The 22,500-nt window shown below is 45.1% G+C and overlaps 1 protein-coding gene across 1 annotated transcript in view; it reads left to right on the top strand.

The window, feature by feature from the left end:
* Positions 1-22,500, top strand: part of LOC139760644 (uncharacterized) — a 185,804-nt gene that overhangs the window by 113,343 nt on the left and 49,961 nt on the right. The window contains exon 2 of the mRNA XM_071684072.1: positions 6,026-8,830. Within this exon, the coding sequence (XP_071540173.1) occupies positions 6,626-8,830 (2,205 nt within the window). The 5' untranslated portion in view covers positions 6,026-6,625. The remainder of the gene's footprint in view (positions 1-6,025; positions 8,831-22,500) is intronic.

The raw sequence follows: 22,500 nt of genomic DNA, 5'->3' as shown, positions 1-22,500 counted from the left end.
TTTCCATACGCAGGAACATCCTAGAGGTTATTTCCACACGTAGGAACATCCTAGAGGTTATTTCCACACGTAGGAACATCCTAGAGGTTATTTCATACGCAGGAACATCCTAGGAGGTTATTTCCATACGCAGGAACATCTAGGAGGTTATTTCCATACGCAGGAACATCCTAGAGGTTATTCCATACGCAGGAACATCCTAGAGGTTATTTCCACACGTAGGAACATCCTGGAAGGTAATTCCATACGTAGGAACATCCTAGAGGTTATTTCATACGTAGGAACATCCTAGAAGGTTATTTCATACGCAGGAACATCTAGGAGGTTATTTCCACACGTAGGAACATCCTGGAAGGTAATTCCATACGTAGGAACAACCTAGAGGTTATTTCCACACGTAGGAACATCCTAGAGGTTATTTCCACACGTAGGAACATCCTAGAGGTTATTTCCACACGTAGGAACATCCTAGAGGTTATTTCCACACGTAGGAACATCCTAGAGGTTATTTCCACACGTAGGAACATCCTAGAAGGTTATTTCTATACGTAAGAACATCCTAGAGGTTATTTCCATACGTAGAACATCCTAGAAGGTTATTTCATACGTAGGAACATCCTGGAAGGTAATTCCATACGTAGGAACATCCTAGAAGGTTATTTCATACGCAGGAACATCTAGGAGGTTATTTCCACACGTAGGAACATCCTAGAAGGTTATTTCTATACGTAAGAACATCCTAGAGGTTATTCCATACGCAGGAACATCCTAGAGGTTATTTCCACACGTAGGAACATCCTAGAGGTTATTCCATACGCAGGAACATCCTAGAGGTTATTTCCATACGTAGAACATCCTAGAAGGTTATTTCATACGCAGGAACATCTAGGAGGTTATTTCCATACGCAGGAACATCCTAGAAGGTTATTTCATACGCAGGAACATCCTAGGAGGTTATTTCCATATGTAGGAACAGCCTAGAAGTTATTTCCATACGTAGAACATCCTAGAGGTTATTTCCACACGTAGGAACATCCTAGGAGGTTATTTCCACACGTAGGAACATCCTAGAGGTTATTCCATACGTAGGAACATCCTAGAGGTTATTCCATACGCAGGAACATCCTAGAGGTTATTTCCATATGTAGGAACAGCCTAGAAGTTATTTCCATACGTAGGAACATCCTAGAAGTTATTTCCATACGTAAGAACATCCTAGAGGTTATTTCCATACGCAGGAACATCTAGGAGGTTATTTCCATACGTAGAACATCCTAGAAGGTTATTTCTATACGTAAGAACATCCTAGAGGTTATTTCCACACGTAGGAACATCCTAGAGGTTATTTCCACACGTAGGAACATCCTAGAGGTTATTTCCACACGTAGGAACATCCTAGGAGGTTATTTCCACACGTAGGAACATCCTGGAAGGTAATTCCATACGTAGGAACATCCTGGAAGGTAATTCCATACGTAGGAACAACCTAGAGGTTATTTCCATACGTAGAAAAATCCTGGAAGGTAATTCCATACGTAGGAACATCCTAGAAGGTTATTTCATACGCAGGAACATCCTAGAGGTTATTCCATACGTAGGAACATCCTGGAAGGTAATTCCATACGTAGGAACATCCTAGAAGGTTATTTCTATACGTAAGAACATCCTAGAGGTTATTTCCATACGTAGAACATCCTAGAGGTTATTTCCATACGTAAGAAAACACAACAAAGGTCGCAGACAGACAGACATTTCCTCGTATACATCGCCGACTCGTGTATATCCACACTGTCATCCAGTAGACCGACTTGCTGTCAACACTCAGTAACAGTCCGATGTTCCCTTACCACGAGTCACGTAGGCCTGACGATACAAGTCTCCTCCACGTACTTCCATCCCTCTGTGGTCTGTGCCCTTCACGATCACCATCTTCGAGGTACACCTTCGAGGTTAGAGGTGTGATATGGCTGCTGACGTCGCGGGACATAGCCATCACAGCCAGCTCGTGGAAGAGTCGGTAATGCATGGCACTGAGCATGGGAGTCCTCAGTCACTGTGTCCTGCCTCAGAAGTGGAATCTCCAACCTCTGTGACCTGCTTTAGAAGGGGAGTCCTCAGCCTCTGTGACCTGCCTCAAAAGTGGAATCCTCAGCCTCTGTGACCTGCCTCAAAAGTGGAATCCTCAGCCTCTGTGACCTGCCTCAGAAGGGGAGCCCTCAGCCTCTGTGACCTGCCTCAGAAGCTGGAATCCTCAGCCTCTGTGCCAGCATCAAAGAGGGGCTCCCCGACAGTTGTACCTTGCCTCAGAAGAGGTTCCTCGGCCACTGTGCCCTGCTTCAGTAGGGATCCCCCGCCACTGTGCCCTGCCTCGGAGGGTGAGAGCCACAGAGGTGGAGGCCTGGTCCACCCTGGCCAGAAGGCAGTACAGGGAGGGCTCGTATCACAGCACCGACTGTGATGGCAGCAACGTTGGATATACAACATGGCCGACTCTCCTGAAGACACCACGAAGCTGCCCAAGACGATGTCCTGCACACGGGGGGTGCCTAAGGCAGTGTCACAACGCCTCTCCCTTCCCGTTTGGGTTGCACCCACGTCGCGGCTACACGAAGAACAGAAGCAGGGTACAAAGGCTTTCTCCCCAGTACTTGAAGACGTAGGTTTTATATTGAGAGAAAAAAAGAAAAAGAGGTTTTCACGAGAGAGAGAGAGAGAGAGAGAGAGAGAGAGAGAGAGAGAGAGAGAGAGAGAGAGAGAGAGAATATATCTGGCGGATCAGGCAGCGTGATGTGCTGGCGTGGTCATGATGACTCCTGGTGAAGGACACGATATCTATTCACCAGAGACGGCAACAATAGCCAGCCCCCCATCCCGCTCCCTCACACCCTCTCTCCCTCGCAGCACGGTGCCTGTGTTCCAGGCGATACAGCTCTGTATGTATCCCGACCACACCGTTATTACTGACCACGAGTCAGCACTGGCTGGCCAGCCTAGGGTTGGACCCTCATGGGTTCGAATCCTGGGTATGGCAGTCGGCCTGTGTGTGTGAGTCTGTGTGTGTGTGTGTGTGTGTGTGTGTGTGTGTGTGTGTGTGTGTGAGTGTGTGTGTGAGTGTGTGTGTGTAAGTGTGTGTGTGTGTGTGTGTGTGTGTGTGTGTGTGTGTGTGTGTGTGTGTGTGTGTAAAGACATGGTAAATACATACAAGGTTAAGAGACGGGGCAACACGAGTGTAAAACTCTCTCCCCGCAACACACAAATAGTAAACACACAATAACCACACACTTTCGTAGTATAAGAGTGGTGGAGGAATGGAGTAAGGTGACCGAGGACATAGTTAATGCAGACAGAATACATTATCATGATCAAAGACGTTCAAGAGATGAGGCTCCACGAGTGTAAAACTCCCTCTTCCTGTACAGTACTCCCTCTCCCTGTACAGTACAAATAGGTTATGACACACACACACACACACACACACACACACACACACACAGAATAACTTGCCAGAGGAACTGAACTCCTGTCTGAATACGTCTGCTGAAAATCTACGAAAATTCCATGAACTTACGAGTGGGACCTAGATAAGACAAGTCCCAGCAAATACGAGAAGAGCAATACAGCCATACAGATAAAGAAAATGCTAAGCAAGCTGTTCACAACCTCCATACACCAGAACTAGAACCTTTTTCTCACGTTTGGGTATTGTAATTAAAGAGGGGCAAATAAGTACTAGAAATGGTCCAGAGGAGGGCGACACAGACTTAGCACAGCTGAGTGACAGGGAAAGGCTAGAGGCCATAGCATAGATCTGTGCACAGTGGAAGAGAGAAGAATGAGGTGTGACCTGATCACAACCTCAAAGTTTTTAAACCCCTCCCCCTCTTTGACGCAGACGATGAACAGTTCTCCGAAATTAGCAAGGATGGACCAACCCAAAGCCAGAACATGAAATTAAATTAGAAATTCATCATAAAAGGATATAAAGATGGCCTCTTATTGTACATCAGTGGTGGGATCAGCCTCCCTCCACATTGCTACTAACCTCCCTCCCTCCACCAGCTCCACCCAACGATTCCCCTCCCTCCACCCTGGGGATGTCCTCCCTCCACCCTGGGGATGTCCTCCCTCCACCTTGGGGATGGCCTCCCTCCACCTTGGGGGGATGGCCTCCCTCTACCCTGGGGATGGCCTCCCTCTACCCTGGGGATGGCCTCCCTCCACCCTGGGGGATGGCCTCCCTCCACCCTGGGGGGATGGCCTCCCTCCACCCTGGGGGGATGGCCTCCCTCCACCCTGGGGGGATGGCCTCCCTCCACCCTGGGGGATGGCCTCCCTCCACCCTGGGGGGATGGCCTCCCTCCACCCTGGGGGGATGGCCTCCCTCCACCCTGGTGGGATGGCCTCCCTCCACCCTGGGGAGATGTCCTCCCTCCACCCTGGGGGGATGGCCTCCCTCCACCCTGGGGAGATGTCCTCCCTCCACCCTGGGGGATGGCCTCCCTCCACCCTGGGGGGATGGCCTCCCTCCACCCTGGTGGGATGGCCTCCCTCCACCCTGGTGGGATGGCCTCCCTCCACCCTGGAGATGGCCTTCTTCCACTTTGACGGAACCTTTACCCTGACACTCCATTTCCTCCACAGTCCACACTTCCTTGTCTTCCTGTTCAGTTAACATGAAGGAAGACGACACACTGTCAGCACGACGCAGGCCACCTTGGTCCTGTTGTAGGCTGAACACACGGTACGAACCATGCAGAGACCACGGGTCGGGCCGGGTACCCTTAGGGTAACAAAGACCCCCCATCCCTCCAGGGCGTCCTGTGTCAGCAGTGAACAAGCGAACAACTGTCGTGTGGCAGCGAACAGCTGCAGAAAGTCCGCCGAGACCGACATCTTGTCACATTTTTTTTTCCACTGAACATTTAGTTTATTTGTGGACACAGAACATGGCGAAAAGCGGAGCACGTTCAGTGATCACGCTGCTATTAAGGTTGGTGAAGTCGACTGATGATACACACTCACCGCTGTGTGCCTCTCTCTCTCTCTCTCTCTCTCTCTCTCTCTCTCTCTCTATCTCTCTCTCTCTCTCTCTCTCTCTCTCTCTCTCTCTCTCTCTCTCTCTCGTAATTAGGACTTCCGGGGGCACCCGTGAGGGACGGGGGCGGCGCGCGGCGGCCCCCGTCCCTCGGGGCACACTACCCAGTTGGCCCCATCCATCCATCCTCCTCCCCCAACTCTCTAAGTGGCCCTGGGCCTGGTGTCTCCACCAGTGTGGGGCTGGTGGCTGGCCTCTCCACCACAAGGAGAACTTGCCGACCTCAACACCCACTTGAGCCTCCATCTTGGTGTCCCCCGACCCCCCCTCCCTAAGCTGGTGGCTCTCCTGCTCATACAACCGACTCACGTCTGACTCACGAGGGAGACGTCTACCCCCTCCGTCCCACACACAAGAGTCATCATTTGCTACGTTGTGCGTTTGACGTCGAGTCGTGTAGCGCTGGGGAGCGAGCCAGATCAGCTGGGGACACTGCACGGGCTATGTTTACAGTGAGTGATGTCGGGGTAAGGCAAGGTGGCAGCCTGCCACCTCCTATTCCTGGCTGGGTAATGTTGATGCAAATGTCCCTCAGCCTCCGTGGTTTTGAGTCCTTGAGTCCCCGGGACTCAAGTTATGTGTACATAAGTAATGAAAAAAAAATAGTCCCAAATAGAAAGGCAGACAAATAGATAGATAGATAGATAGATAAAGAGATAGATATATGCATATATGAAATTCAAGTCGTGTATAAATCTGTCATACTCCAGGACACGGTAGCACAGCTCAGGGTTCTGACCGTATCGTTTCACCGGACTGACTTGCCAGTCACATCCCCCATGTATGCCTCTCACTCACCCTTATTATTGTTTCTCTCATTCTCATTTCAACTCCCTCTCACATCCTGCATCTCACTCCCCCCTCTCACACGAGAGTGGAGAGGACAAGGCCGTCTTTAACACGCTCACTTCTCTCTCTCTCTCGTTGCAGAGTCCAAGACCCTGGCCAGCTCTGGAGGAAGCTCCACACTCCAACAGTCTACCATTCCGATGCCTCAAGACAGTCACCGTCACCCCTAAACCCAGGAATGCACTGCCATTTCCCCCCGGCTGCAACATTCAGAGCTGCTTGTACATTCGAAGACATTCACTGTTGCTTCCAGAGTCCACCATTTAGTGCCGTCTGAAAACTCAAAAAAAAAAAAAAATTCACTGCCGTTTCCCGACTCTACAACTGTTGCTTGCCGACTCCAGACGCCACTGCTATAAGAAACTGCATTACTTTGCCGGGTGTTCGCTACAGTCCATGATACCCCTTGTTGAAGTGCCTGACTCCGCTTCGTTCAAAGGAGCGTCCCTCTATCCGTAGCCTTCGTGTTTCTATAACGTTGAGGGATCCCAGTTTTCGTCCCTGACGCTGGCTACATCTCTCGATTGCTTCTGCCAGCCACCCAGCCTGAGTCAAGGCACAGTGTTGGGTGCACTGTATCATCATTGAGGTGGCCAGAGGAGCCGTCGATTCCCCCCCTTAGCAATCCCGGCCATGGCCAAAACGAAGCTTTAGGAAATACACGTTGGCGTATACGGCAACATGTCTCACGTGACGGTGGTACAGGTCCACCAGTCTCACCTGAAGACCTACAACGAGGAGGTCCTCTCCAGACGGGTAGTCGAGACTCCGAGGGATGGACTAGATCACACTCAGACATGGAACACTTGCCACAAGAAAGAGTCAGTGTGTCTTGTCTTCCATGATGATCAGCAGAAATGCTCCGGATCCAACAAGGTCCAGAATTCGGATGTGTTACATATACATCTGAAGGACTTACAGGAGCAGAGCCTCGACGGAACAGCAGTGGACACAAGCCCTGCGGCACACCCTGAAGACTGCGAGCTTCCGGGGATTCACGCGTCGAGGAGGCTCGTCCGAAAGTCGAGCATCATCGACCAGAATGTCGGAGTGACTGGGACGGTGTATATGGTGTCGGAACCCATCTCCCACCACTCGTTAGACTCGTCCGATGACGAATCGGAATCTTCACTCACATCATCCGTCTCGTCGCTGTCAGAGTCGGATTCCGGCCTCAGCAGCACCATTGAGGTCGGCATGAGTCCTGTGCCTCACCATTCCACCACCATCGCGATCGGGGAGGAGCATGAAGCCCTAGAGAACAAAGTGTTGCTACACATCACTCCGGCTGCAAAGGAGGAGGACGCTGCTGATCCAAGAGAGGAATCAACACGAGAAGGCCCCAGGGAAGTCCTTTCCCCGCACACCAGCGAGTCCCAAGACATAAATGACTCTACAGACACGTCAGTGGTCCTTAAGTGGAGGGTAATTCCTCCTTCACCTCCGGTTCTCCAGCAACCCGCTCTTCTGGAGCTGGACGGGGATCGAGGATCCACCCCCACCTCCTTCTCCAGCGCCTACACTGTGACGGAACACGAGAATGAGAGCACCAGCGAGGACTCCGAAGCGTCACGACACAACTGGTCAGGCCAGGAGTCGGACGAAGAGTTACAGGGAATTCCAGGTTCCACCGACCATCATCATGACCCCGAAGATCCCACACAACACAATGGGCACGAAGATGACTCACTGCCGTGGGCAGGCGAAAGTAAACACTCTCCGGCCGCTGTTCCCACTGACTCTGCTACCGCTAGGTACATCGTCGAAAACCAAATCATCCCCAACATTACAGGAAACGCTAAAATGCCCGTATTGTCTGGTGCGGTAAATAGCCGGAGGGGTGCTGATCACCGCGGGATGCTGTGTCGAGTACGTCATGCCTCAGGCAGCAGCAGCAGCAGCGGTGATGAGAGTATCGTTTACAGTTACATCCCCTGCCGTGACCAGCGAGAGAAGGAGGACGAGGAGCTGTGGGTGGCCAACGAAGCTGCAGATCCAGGAGGTACCCAAACTTTCCAAGGAACCACACCTCCCCTCTTTCCTCCACCCTGGGGCTGGGGTGGCTCCCTTGATCGTGGGTCTGGCAAGCCGGGACTAGCGAAGCGAGAGGTAGTCTGGGCTGAGCAACGGTGGGTGTCGCACGGCTGTTTGTCAAGTCCTTCCTGTGTGGCGTCGGTAATGTGTACCGTGGCTCCTTCTCTCGCCGCCCAGGTGGGCACCACTTCACGTAGACACTATTCTACTCGACAAAGAGAGGCCGAATCTCAGATTATTGAAATAGTGGACGAAGAGCCAAAATACAAAGAGAACTGGAACAAACTTAATAACAATGAGGCACAAACTCGCAGTGAAACTCTAAATCTCCACAGGTCAGCCACAACTAATATGCCCACCAAAAGATTCTCCTTTCTTATCCGGAGCAACAGCATCAAGCGGGAGAGCACGTCACTCCCGGATACGCAGACTGTGGTGGCTCCGGTCAGGCAGCCCGTTAACCCCAGTGACCAGGCCATCCTCGACAAGCTTGCCACTCTGAATATAGAGGCGCCAGAGGTGACGACGCTCAAGCCCAAGACGAGATGCTCGCTGTTCGACCCCCCATGTACCCGGTGTGGTGAACCCGTGTACCACCAAGAGCGGACCGAGCCTACGCTCAGACTGGTTTACCACAGCTCCTGCTTCAAGTGCCACCACTGCGGGGTCAGACTCACGCTCAAGACTTTCTTCAGGAGTCCGCTAGATTCCAAAGACACTCGAGTATTTTGCAAGAGCCACGTACCGGCCCTGGACCCCGGCCGGCTAGACGTGAACCGCTCCGATACCTCGTCCTCTGGCAAGAGTTCTCCCGACAGCGCCGCGGCCGAAACCCGCAGCGATACATCCAGAGTAAGTCGAGCGATACGCCTTCTCACCTGTTCCTAATCTATATAAAACCTACAGTAGTTCCCGTGGTTTACGAAGTGCATGTTCTCTTCTTCATATATTTAACATCTTTGGCGTTTACTTCTTCATTTTTGTGGTATCTAAATTCGTAAGATTCTTAAGACATTTCCTTCAGTCACTTTCCAAGATATTGCTGAAATACTCGAAAAAAAAAAATATCCCTAAAGTTTTTTTTAGTGTATAACAAGAATTACCCTTTGAACGAGCGTAAAGATGACCGATTCTACAGAATGCTGACTCACCTCGTTCACACAACCGTTAAGACCGTCAAAACAATGATGGTAGACAGATGCATTTCCCAGTCCTCCATCAGTGACTGACCTTCCCAGAAATTCATACCGACCAGCATATATATATATTTTTAATCGGGATTAAAAGCAATAATATATATATATATATATATATATATATATATATATATATATATATATATATATATATATATATATATATATCCTTGAGGATAATATTTGGGAATGACAATCCCAGTTGTTCCACCGACCTCCTCGCGCTCCTGAAGATGAGTTCATGGATTCCAACTGAAATTCTGAGACAACCCAGGGGGGTATCCTACACCACCTCCCCTCCCATATGAAATGAAATATCAGACCATGAACAATTCAAGAAGAATCTCATAAAAGTAATATGGTCTTTTTAACAATATGTCAACATTAAGAACTGCTACCAACACATACAAACACTATATATATATATATATATATATATATATATATATATATATATATATATATATATATATATATATGTTCCTATGAGTCCACGGGAAAAATGAAACTAAGTTCCCACGTGCACTTTCGTGTAATATTCACATCATCAGGGGGACACACACACACACACACACATCTATATATATATATATATATATATATATATATATATATATATATACAATGATACCCGACGGAAGAAACGATAATGAAAATATCGAAGAATGTATCGCAAGACAGTCATGGGAAATCATAACCAATAATCATATAAATATACAAGTCATTATTATAGTTTGCTTTATGTCTCTTGTAAGTCTCTTTGTTTGATTCGGTTCGTGGAGGCCTGTGGCTGGTGTGGGCCGGAGTAACGAGATGATGCTTACCCATCTGGTTGTGGGTCAAACAGGTTGACAGGTCTATTTGTGTGAGCGATACAGGTCAGCCGCTTTTCTCTTCGGGCTTATCATAGTTTTAATACAGCAATAATTTAGTTATGTATCCTTACAGACACTTATGTGAAGCTCCCTTTAAATATTATTTAGTCGTTACGGCACCTTTACTGTAGGTTCCCAAAAGTGTTGAAGCATGTTATTAACCCTAATATAGTTACAGCAACTTTGACATTCCTCTTCTAGAGCAGTTCTCTGTCTTAAGTGTGAACTGTGAATTCCACTGTTTTTTGTGGGAGGGGCGTGACTTGCTGAAGCTGTTCGACTGTGTCTTCCTTCGACCACCGTTTAATTCATCATTCCCTTCTTTCAACGCTCCCTCCACCACAGAATATTTCTATTTCATTTCATAATTTCTTCGTTATCTCTGATGTCTGTCTGAAAATAACTTTTCGTACCACTTGCGTCTCTCCAGGCCAGAGAATCTATTCATAAACTTGCTTTTGTGGTCGTTTGGTAAAGCCTTTTGCACCCACCAACATGACTTCTTCCAGCGATTCGGACGTGGGGGACAGGAACAGCGCTGCCAAGGTCTCTGGATCTCGCCCAGATTATACTTCCTATCGCACTTCAGCCATAAGAAAGCAATTTTTCAATAACTTGCTTTACCAAAAAGATATTTTAAAGCATATGTGAGTTGAAAGAGTTGAACTTTAAAATATTTCTAATCAACTCGCCTGACCAGAGTTCAATATCTTTTAATTACGTTTATTCATAGATTATATAATGTAGCTGTTCGGAAAGTATGCTTCAATCTATTGAAAAAGATCCTCCATTTATTCAAACACAATATCTTCATACAATATAACTGTCTCGAAGAAAATGCACCACGTCAAGCCTCCTGGCAGCTGTGTTGGGGAGGTTGCAAGCCGAGCCGCTGGCTGTTGTTATCTTTAACGCTGCAAAACACTCACTGACGCATTACAGTAACACATTGAACGCTACCAAGTGTTACTGTGAAGTGTTGCGGTCACACATAATTGCAACCAAACCTCCCTGTGATGTACAGGCTAACGGTCACACATCACACTAAAAGACAGTTATTGTACATAGTTGGGTTATATTCACACTGCAACATTTAGTCACGTAGTACGGTCGCATTGACATCACAAAAAAAAAAAACCTATTTATATTCTCATTTAAACTCTGTGAGACTGTTGCTGTGATGCATAATGGCAATGGTTTCCAAACCAACCCGTTTTCATTATACTCCCTCATACTGAATGATTTTTCGCTGATATAATAACAGCAACTTCATTGATTTCTTTATAAGTTACATTACGTCACAGTATGTCGCTGCATCGTGTGCTGAGCGCTCTGTGTGTGTGTGTGTGTAGCTTTCAGGTCTTGTGGTTAATCTTATGGTGTTAATGAATGCCTCTTCTTAAGACATGATGAAATATTGTAATAATGTCTATCCTGCTAAAAGGCCCCGGATCCCAACCATCGGTAAGCTCCCACAGTTTGGTAACCCCAGTATACAAAAACTTACTGTGACATATTGTGACCTATTACAGTCACCCAATAACAACGTATGATTATTATGACGTATTTCGGCAACAGATTAAAGCTGTGAAACAATGTTATCAAGCCAGTGTACCATCCTGAAGTGGGGAAAGGCTCGAGTTACCAGGGGGGGGTTTGGCTGACAAGAAAGAATTGTCAGGGAAAGGCAAAGACTAACAAACATACGAGGGAGGTAGAGTAAGGTAGACAGAAAGGAAGGAGTGAGTGTGTGAAAGTAGAAGACACATAGGTAATTAAAGCCTCTTTATTAGACTTCTCGCTTGTTTCACTACGTCAAACATAATCTATAAAGAGTACGGAAGACAAGAGTGTGAAGAATCGAAGAACGACTAAAATGCAGAATATCTGTTGTCGTATCTGTCTACGAAAAGCCGTGTGTCGAGTCGCCCGGGCTAACCTGTCCACTGGCTGGCCTACTCTGCCATCCAAGGAATTGCTTCCGGGAACGTAACTTGTTTCTCTGCGGGTTTCTTTATTTTCGAATCAGCACAACACAGGCTGTACAGATGACGTGGAAACTCTGTGGTCGGTATGTAGCATTTAAGCAAAGAGGTTATGAGAGACGTTGGCGGCAGATATAATCAATGGAACATTACATCAAATCCCGTACAACCTAACGCGAAAAACAGCGATCAAACATTATTATTATTATTATTATTATTATTATTATTATTATTATTATTATTTTATATTGGAGGGACAAACGCTCTCAAAGAATCATTCTATTAAGACATTCACAAATGGTTTGATTTGCACCTAAGAAGGTAAAAAAATATTAGTCCAATATGCCAGTAGCCAAGGTTAAGTAAACATCTGGGTATCACGGAAGGCTTCTTAAAAGGGCATATATTTTGTGCAGTGCGTTCGTAATACTGATTACTTCCTTGTTTACCAACAACTTCTCTGTGCTAGGATCCTCAAGGCGTGTGTCTTGAAGTGAAAGGAAACGTTTCCCCTGCAAGGATTTCTCAGTACAGAGGACTACATGTGTATTGCAATACATTTTATGCCTGAGCGAGCACAAGCGGTGGTGCTTGGTGTTAGTCCCCCTTTAATGTTCCCAATTTATATTTGGTGAAAGTCAACCCCAGGCGTCGTCGCCGCTGTCTGCTCGCTGCTTAAAAACTATGTCGCTGAGGCAGGCTAGTTGTCAATGGCAGACGCAGCCTGTTGCCTCTCATCACCGCTAATTACAACTGCTGTCAGTTTTCCTTTTGCGGTCTTTGTCCACAAGAAGTGCCCTGGTGCCTCGTTCCAGTTACTGCAGCAAGGCAAAACTCTCAGCAGGAGAAACGCGAGACTAAAAGCACGAAATTTAAGCGTTTCAACGTGATCCCTGTACTCAGTGGCATAGCACTGAATGTTTAGATAATACTAATTATTAAGAATATTGACGCTTGGGACAACGCATATGCTATGCATGATTATCATCATGTTATTTGCGTGAATGATAACCCTCAAGTTACGTCGTCCATCATGCGCAACGGGGATAACACGATGGACCGTTGCGCAACCCGGCCGGGAGAAGGTTCTGGCAGTTGGCTGGCCGCGGGCCAGCTAGTGTTCACAGGTTGGCCTTAGGAAGGTTCAACCCAGATACCACCAGTCTCTGAATTCTGAAATTGTTAAAAGTCATCTTTCCTTTTACTTGTGATCAATGAATTACTGAAGGGTGAAAGAACGTTAATTGACGATATAATGGCAATGATTACGTTGTGTTCATATATATATATATATATATATATATATATATATATATATATATATATATATATATATATATATGTGTGTGTGTGTGTGTGTGTGTGTGTGTGTGTGTGTGTGATAGGCTCGAATGCTGTAGATGTGATCTTAGTGCGCAGTCTCACGGCTCTGAGCCTTGGCAACAACACATGAATGGCATGTGTGGGTTACCGAGACATCCAGGCTGGCAGTTTTGGAGTCCCTGAAGCGGTGGTGGCTACGTGCCCTCAGTCCTGTGGCGTGGGCGAGGGAGTATGGAGGCCGAGGTGGTGAGCTGTGTGAAGGTGCACCCTCATGCTGGTCATACCCGCTGTAGGCTAGACCATATATAAGTTCGGCCTCTCACCGATAGGCCTTTTACGTACGTAGTCTGGTGGAGATGGTCATCACAACTCATGAATATTATGAGTACGGTACTCCAATATTATGAGTACGGTGCTCCAATATTATGAGTACGGTACTCCAATATTATGAGTACGGTACTCCAATATTATGAGTACGGTACTCCAATATTATGAGTACGGTGCTCCAATATTATGAGTAAGGTACTCCAATATTATGAGTACGGTACTCCAATATTCCAGCTGAGCCTCGAGAACACAGTGGGTGAACAGCAGGCCAGCCACACAGGTGTAGCGAACATGTACGGCAGCGTGACCCCCTCTCCGTCTTTTGTAGACGTACAATACGTGGAATCATCTTGTACCAGACGGGTTGATTAGTCCCAGAATCTGGTCAACATGAACCCCAGTGGTTAGTGAGTACATGAGGATCATTTATATGCAGGTCAGCAGGTACTACTGAGCTAAGAACCCCGAAGCCTGGCACCACCACAACACGAATCAGGCCCGGCCACCACTTCCAGACCTTGAAATTATGCAAATGAAAGTACCTTTTACCCATGTTGATCTCCCTCGCCTCTCACCATCTCATTTCACTTGTGCCGGTAGATGCTCTGTAGTTGTTATCCATCCTGGCAAAAACTTTGGGTTGTTTGTTTAGTAGAGACAAGTTTTATATAACCTGATGTACTCTTTCAGTCTCCATAGCATGTTGCAATATGGTTTTAAGCCATAATTTGAAACGCTGGCTACAGCTTGGTGTGAATCATAGTTTAGCTAGCGTTGTATTATATTTTCTTCCTTTCCATAACCTGAGACTTCACGGAAATCCAGCTTTGTCATTTACAAAAACTCTTAAGACTTTCTTCAAGATCCACGGGTGATAATAACGTTCCTTGGCTTGGCTTGATGTACGACCCGGCATTACGTGCGTCAGCTGCTAGCCAGGTGACGGCAATCTGGCCCGACACAACACGAATTAGAAGTAACGCCTCAATCTCTGGCCGGCCTCATGGTCTCAGTCAGTGTGGTGTTTTTTAGGGTTTTTTTTTTTTTGTCTTACAATATTTCAATCTACGTTGCCTCTTGATCTTTTGATACCTTTGTCTCCTTACGGTCTCTTTTGTCTCCTTTTGCTCTTTTTTTTTTTCTTCTCACTGATCTTTTGGTGTCCGGTGTTCTCTTGAACATTGTATCTTCCTGGGAGGGAGTACAAACAAGATGAACGCCGTGCTGGTTCAATTCCCGATCTTCTGGTGTTTTTGCGATTGACTCGTTGAGAAGCCTTATAGTCTACGGTTGTTTCACAGCTACCTACTACCTTCCTTCCCCAGGAGCCAGCCCTCTTCTGTCTTCTCTGAGGCTCCTACAGCGCTCAGGAAGCCGACCACATCCATCGGGTGGTAACATAGGGTCATCAAGTGTAGTAATATTAGGTGTATGTCTATGTGAGCCTCTGCAGGGGCAAGTGAGCAGTAGGTGCTTAGTGTCTTCAACGGTGGTAGGGGGTCTCGTGGGTATAAGAGGTCTTGAGATACGTTAAGCCATTGTTTGTGGTGCTGTAGGTATGTGTGATGTCCGAGCGAAAACTAGAAAGTATAACTCATTAATATCTGGGCGGTGTGGTTTCAGATGAGTGTATATGTCAGGTGGTGCGATGGCTCAGTGCTTGTCGCGTTATTTCCTTGTGTAAATGTTTTCCCAGAGTTTTGTGTGTTGGTGGTGGGAGAATCTAACCGTAGAGTTTTCTGAAGGCTGGTGAATCAGGGTACGCATTTTATATATATACCTGGTAGCTGGTGGTTGGTTATTGGAGTGGTTTGGATGGGACGAGTCCACTGCTGTTGCACTGTGAGTGCCTAGCACAGCGAGGTGGGACTGTATTGGGAGAATCTTTGTTTCATTGTGTAGGAAAATTTTGGGTGTCTGTGGTTACTGGCATATCTGTATGCATTCCGTCGTAAATACAGAACAAAAGATAGCAAAACGGTCACATATATAACTGAATAAATTCAAGCAGTCGCTTTTGCCAATATATATTGTAAAAGAATTTGGTTGAGTGAACGCTATGATTACCAAGTTTCAGATTCACTAAGCTTCGTTTTACTTCGAAAACTTCTTGTGGTTTGATCGAGGTTTTATCAAAGCATACATCTCAGGGCTCCTTAAGCGTTGAACCTTAGGTATTATAATGTAACACATGAAAAAAATTGAAGCTGAGCAGCCTAACAAACAGTACAAACCTGACGTAAACTGAAATGTACGCCAGTACGTAGACACAGTTACAAGTCTGGGCCAACATCAGTGTAAAATTTGCTGTCCATGATATACAAGCAGCAGCCATACGCATGAAGTTAATGTCACCGAGAGGAACCACATTAACGGAAGGGAATACATTATGCAGTACGTAACTTGTTATTGTCTTGGGGTACGTTCGGCAGCATTTATTAAGCTGCCAGATGTCGCTAGTACCAAATCTATTAAAACGGTTTTAGATCATAGCAATATACGGGCTTTATAGGAATATTCAAGAAAATTCATATTTGTATCTCATATAAAGGAGATGTATGAATGGAAGCTGGCCAGAAAAATGATGGAAACAAGGCATTTGAATGTCGATAACCAGTGAAAAAAAAAAAAAAAACTACTTGGTAAATGGTCGGCAACGGGGTGCAGCTGATGACGGAAGATCAAGGAAGCAATTACACAACGAGCCAAACAATGATCAGCAGCCTGGAGAATGGTTCAGTGGCTCGGCAACGACGACAGACGCCAAGTGGAACGGGACAACTGGCGCGCACGAAACGAAATGGGGACAAACTTAGCGCTTGCGTCATGGCAGGAATACTGGGTAAAAAAAATGACTGGGTTGCTCGAGACGATGGTCAGGTGGGAATAAAAGAGGGAAAATTCTGAAACAGAATCGCTTAACTTGAACGAAACAGAAAGACGCTTAACTTAAACGAGACAGAAAGACGCTTAACTTAAACGAGACAAAGACGCTTAACCTAAACGAGACAGAAAGACCCTTAACTTAAACGAGACAGAAAGACGCTTAACTTAAAAGAGACAGAAAGATGCTGTCTAACATAATGAATGCTTTAACAGCGCGCCCCTAGGGAGGCATCTAAAATTTTCAAAAAGTGAAAGGAGCATAACAATAAAGGGAGGGGAGCGGTGGGTGTCGGCTGGGCGCCCACGGGATAATGGCAGTGTAAGGACCAACTCGGTATTAGAGTCACATATTAGAGGTTATTCAATACCGCAAAACTACCCATGGACATGCTGAGTATCGGGGACTAATAACGTACAAGGATGGAGAGAGGAGTTGATAAACTAAACGTGAGATTGAGCCTGAAATATGAAATAACGCTTTTTAAACCAGACCTTAGAACTGACGTAAAAGTGAAAGACACGGAGGGTTAATGATATTGTGCAAAAAGAAAACAAGTAATGAATGAACGAAAAAAAAAAATTAAAAAGTAGCCATGAAGATGGCGGAAGATATCTATAAATCAAGCAACAATTGGTGCAATAGATTCACTTACTAACACACAACGAGAAATACACCGAGGTGTTCAGTGCTAGACAAAGAACAAGAGAGATGATCAGATATTAGAAAAACGTAAAAAGGAAATCAAGAAGTAAACCGATCCATGGCTCACCGAGATGATATAATGAAGTTTTAATAAGTTTACACGAGAGTAAGCCAAATGTCATGGCAGATCCTGAGACTAGCTAAACTCGGTAACGAAACTGAATCGAGCGTTTCTCTGAAACAGGTTCTCCAAGATCTTCGTGATGACACCAGCGAACTCCGAGAAGGTCCAACGGAGTACATCGGAAACTTTCCCAGAATTAAGACTGATTGAAAGAGAACTGAAGTCCTCGTTGCTGACCTCACTGAGGGATGTGAACGTAAGGAATAATATGGTAACATATGTTACAAGATTAGAGGAACTAGTACAGGAAGTACCATTTACAATGAGGCAATGTAAATTCGGATTTACAGGAAAACTAAGTTCACGTAAATGTAGATTCACTTGGATTTTTTATTGACAAATCCAATTAAAATTTTCGTGCAAATTTAGGTATAGCGTCATTTATATAACATCACCAAGATGGATGATTTGTTTTTTGACAAATCCACTTCAAATTTTCGTGCAGCGTCGTCATTTGTACATAATATCACCAACTAAGATGGACCATTCTCACAGAATATTCATCTGAAGTGTTTGCTATGATTTCCACCGTGTAGGGGCAACAGGTTTAAATCCTGACGGAGTGAGTGAGCGAGCGAGCGAGCGGTGGACAGCCGCTGGAGCCACGCCGGTCTGGCCTGGTCGACGGATTTCCTGGGGCGACGCCGAGTTGCCAGGCGCATGACAGCGATCTTTTCTGCGCTTCGAACCGATACTCTCGTACCTGTGTCTCTCGTGAGCCTTCCCTGAATCTTTCAAGAGTATTTATATTGCACGACTTTTTGAAGTCTTCTCGGATCATCTGTTGGCTGTAACTCTCTTCTGAAAACTTATGCCTGAGCTATGGAGCCACTTTGAAATCCAACCACTTGTCTCTTCCTTCCTTAGCGTAGATCGCAGGGTCCCATTATAAACAATCACTGCTTACATATCAAAGAAAAACATATATAAAAAAAATATCTAATGACTCGTCAGTGGCATCAAGAAACTGGAACTCCCTGTGCGAATTTAAAGGACAACAGGAAATGGTACGAGAAGTGTCGAGATGGATGTGTTTGATACACCTTTATTAAGAGTGAGTGGAGAGGGTGAGGCGAGGCAGTTCACATCAGGAACTTCAAAACTATTTCATAGAAACGCGAGTTGAAAGGTCAAGCGGTCACTACTGCGTTGTGAAGCTCCAAATTTGTCGTTACATAATGACGTTTTTGGCCTCGGTATATCCTAGCTGTCTTATTAGATATACGTTCTCTATATTTTCAGTTTTTAGCTGCGTTTTAATCAATAAACTGATAACAAATAAAAAAACTGATAACAATAATAATAATGATAATAGTAATAATAAATGATTATTACAATTATTATTATTATTATTATTATTATTGTTATTATCATTATTATCATTATTATTATTATTACATGCGCTTACTTTCAGAGATAGTCACCTGCACGCTTGAAGTACTCCACATTGTTGAATGCTTTAATGTGTGGTGTTTAACCCCATTATAACTTTCTAGAAGGAACTAACTCTCCACCCACCGCCCCCCCCCCCCCCAACCTACCCGGCAACTTCCGGGGTTTTGGGCCTTCCCGTTCCTGGCTCTTTTAAAAGCTGCCTACTCCTCTCCCTTCCTCTCTCCCTCCCTCCCTCACATACCCTACTCCTTGACCTCCCTCACATACCCTACTCCTTACATCCCCACACTTCCTCACATACCCCACTTCCCTGTCCGTCTCCGGGGGTTCTCTTCTTTTGGGCCATTTCCGCACACCACTGTGGTGGACTGGCTGCGATTGAGGCCGAGTTCCAGTTCTCTCTCTCTTTTTTTTTCTCTCTCTGTCTAACAAGTTCAAGTTTGACGCAAAGCTGCCAAGTTCAGCGCTACTATCGTTGCTGCCTTCGTGTTCGACTTGGTTTCATTTTTCTCTTAAAACAAAATACCAAGTGTATATACTTGTTTTGTGTACTTTCCTTCCGAACCAGTTTATTGTTGCATGTCTAAATGTATCAGTTCTCAAGTCGCATTTTGAAGTTCATCTTGATGATTAACAGGACCTGCTGTCAACTCATCCTTAAACCATCAACTTTTTTTTTCCCAGTGTGTCAGTAACCAGTTCCACTGGAGACTTCCAGTAACCCGTCTTCTTTTGATAATGATTTTTCTTTTTTACCCCCTTAACGTGATCCTTATTCAGTTGTTAACAATGAAAACCGTAATCATAATAACGGTAATGGTAACGTTAGCCTACGTATCGGCAATGTGTTAACGGATTTTTGAAATGGCAGCGGATTCCGTTATGACGTCAATGCTCTTATTATTAAAGGCCTAGGCGAGGGCTGATTTTTACACTGAACTCGTACACTTTTTATTTCAGCTCCGTTATCATTAGACCTCCAAGGGACCAAGAATCAGGTTTTATTATAGAACTGTGGATATTATATATATAATATATATATATATATATATATATATATATATATATATATATATATATATATATATATATATATATATATACACGTACACCTTACTGAATATCCCATGTCCCCCACATGAGAATGAACATCTTGCGGACGTAAGTGCTGAAAACGACTGGTGATTGGGAATACCTGGTGTAAAAAGAGGGTCATCCAGCCCTAAATATATATCTGGCTCATGTTTACTGAGAGGATTTGTTTATTCTTTAATCCTCGTTAGACACGCTAGGGCACGGGTTTACTTGATAGTTGGTACTATTCCTTCCCATCCATCAGACAGAGACCAGACACGTTATATACATATACATATTCGCTATATATATATATATATATATATATATATATATATATATATATATATATATATCTTTCTTCTTCTTTCATACTATTCGCCATTTCCCGCATTAGCGAGGTAGCGCTAAGAACAGAGGACTGGGCCTTTGAGGGAATATCCTCACCTGGCCCCCCTTCTCTGTTCCTTCTTTTGGAAAATTGAAAAAAAAACGAGAGGGGAGGATTTCCAGCCCCCCGCTCCCTCCCCTTTTAGTCGCCTTCTACGACACGCAGGGAATACGTGGGAAGTATTCTCTCCCCCCTATCCCCAGGGATATATATATATATATATATATATATATATATATATATATATATATATATATATATATATAGTTCTAGCTAGATTCCCTGGTGATGCACGTGGTAAAAATGGCTTTTAAGAGCCTTTGTTGGTTTTCAGATGGACTTTTAAATGAAATAAGGCCATCCTGAAAAACTGAAGCTGTATTAAGTCTGAACCTAGAAAAGTTGTCTTTATTGGCCATTAAAACCAAGGACTGGTACCCTTTCATCTTGTGTTTGATACCGTGGTACCTCCACAATAATTTGAGTCTGCCAAATCGTCTTTTATGAATAAACGCAGTGGCCTTTGGTTGCCTTAAAACGGCCTTTGCGACCAGCGGGCGGTTTTACCTTGGCCAGGTTTTGATATCCTAGATCCAAAATCTGTTTCATCTACGTGTGACGGTTGGGCCCCTGCAAAAGTTACGTACAGAAGCACACACATGAAATTCTTTATATATATACTCATATTTTGCTTATACATTTGAATCAAACTGTTATACTGTTTGTGAATAATTACAAAATTCGCAACGCTTTGCATAAAATCGCCAAGCTTACGTCGCCAAACGCCAGAAAACCTAGCAACAATTTGAGTGAATAAGCAACTCCAGGTTTTTGTTTTGATTTGCAGGTGGTGAATTTGTGGTTCCTAAGCAGCCAGCGATTGACCCGAGTCCTTTATTTTGTGTGATTTGCATCTCAGATATACCTACTTTTGATAGGGTGTATGATGAGCCATGCAAGGCGTAGTAAGCTTAAGGTGGAGTTTCTGAATTGTTTTTCCTTTAAAGGATGCCAATAATTTCTCTTTCTTGTCCAGATCTGGTATACAGTTAGGTGTTCTGAGGGCGTTTGGCTTTATTGCCTCTGTATCTGCGTTGTAGGAACGAGTGTCGTGTGTGTGGTTGGAGCTTTGCCGAGTAGGAATGGCTGACCATCCAGGATGCAAGGTAGGTACGTAAAGTGCAAGGCTGGGATTACGTTTATCACGGGTTAGGTACGTGACGAATTTTTGCAGGGAACTATCGACTGTGCTGTAGTGTTGCAATATATATATATATATATATATATATATATATATATATATATATATATATATATATATATATATGCAAAGCCTTCTCTGCAAAACTAGTCCATAACTGACCCACCGACTCACAATACCCATCACCAAAACCCACCCTCCCCAGACACTCTCAGCAGTGACGAAACATAAACACTCCCGAATTCACCCGACAGCCATTAAGCAACGGCCCTGTCAAATACCACCACACACCCCAGACATAGCCGACTGAAACGACACCCCCCAGATATGTACGTGTTATTCTTATCCCGCCTACGTACTGGATACCCACGACCCTTGACTTCAACATTACAAGCAACTTTTTTTTTTTAACATATCACATTACCCATTATGCTCAACATATCACATTACCCAATATGCTCAACATATCACATTACCCATTGTGCTCAACATATCACATTACCCATTATGCTCAACATATCACATTACCCATTATGCTCAACATATCGCATTATGCGCCCAACATATCATATTACCTGTCATGCACCAGATGTAAGTTCCACACTGTAGGCTACGTACACTTGCTCCCAATTTCCCCTGTGCTCATACAACCAAGGCACACACACAAAGCATCACCACTCTTTCTGACCAGTGGTCTGGCCCGGTAGACGTGGTCAGCTTCCTGAGCGCTGCCGGTACCATACAGAGGGGGGACTCTTGGAACAGGAAGGTGTAGGTGTAGACAAACTTTGTAAGCAGTTCCCTTTCCTATCCACGTAATGATATTTTATGACAGGCATAGTGCCAGAGACGAACACCACCATCCCGTAACACTTGTTTACCAATGGCGTCTTAGCTACGTCTCTTTCTTATATATGAACTGACTGCTGTTCTACGTGTTCTATCTCATTCTTGTATCTCCCCTGACGATGTGATCATTACACGAAAGTGCACTTGGGACCTTATTATGTTTCATTTTCCTCGTGGTTATCAGCAAATACTA

Source organism: Panulirus ornatus, chromosome 3 (genome assembly GCF_036320965.1).
Source record: "Panulirus ornatus isolate Po-2019 chromosome 3, ASM3632096v1, whole genome shotgun sequence".
NCBI classification, from domain to species: Eukaryota; Metazoa; Arthropoda; class Malacostraca; order Decapoda; family Palinuridae; genus Panulirus; species Panulirus ornatus.
The sequence above is the reverse complement of the archived record's forward strand: the minus strand, read 5'-3'. Positions and strand labels throughout refer to the sequence as shown.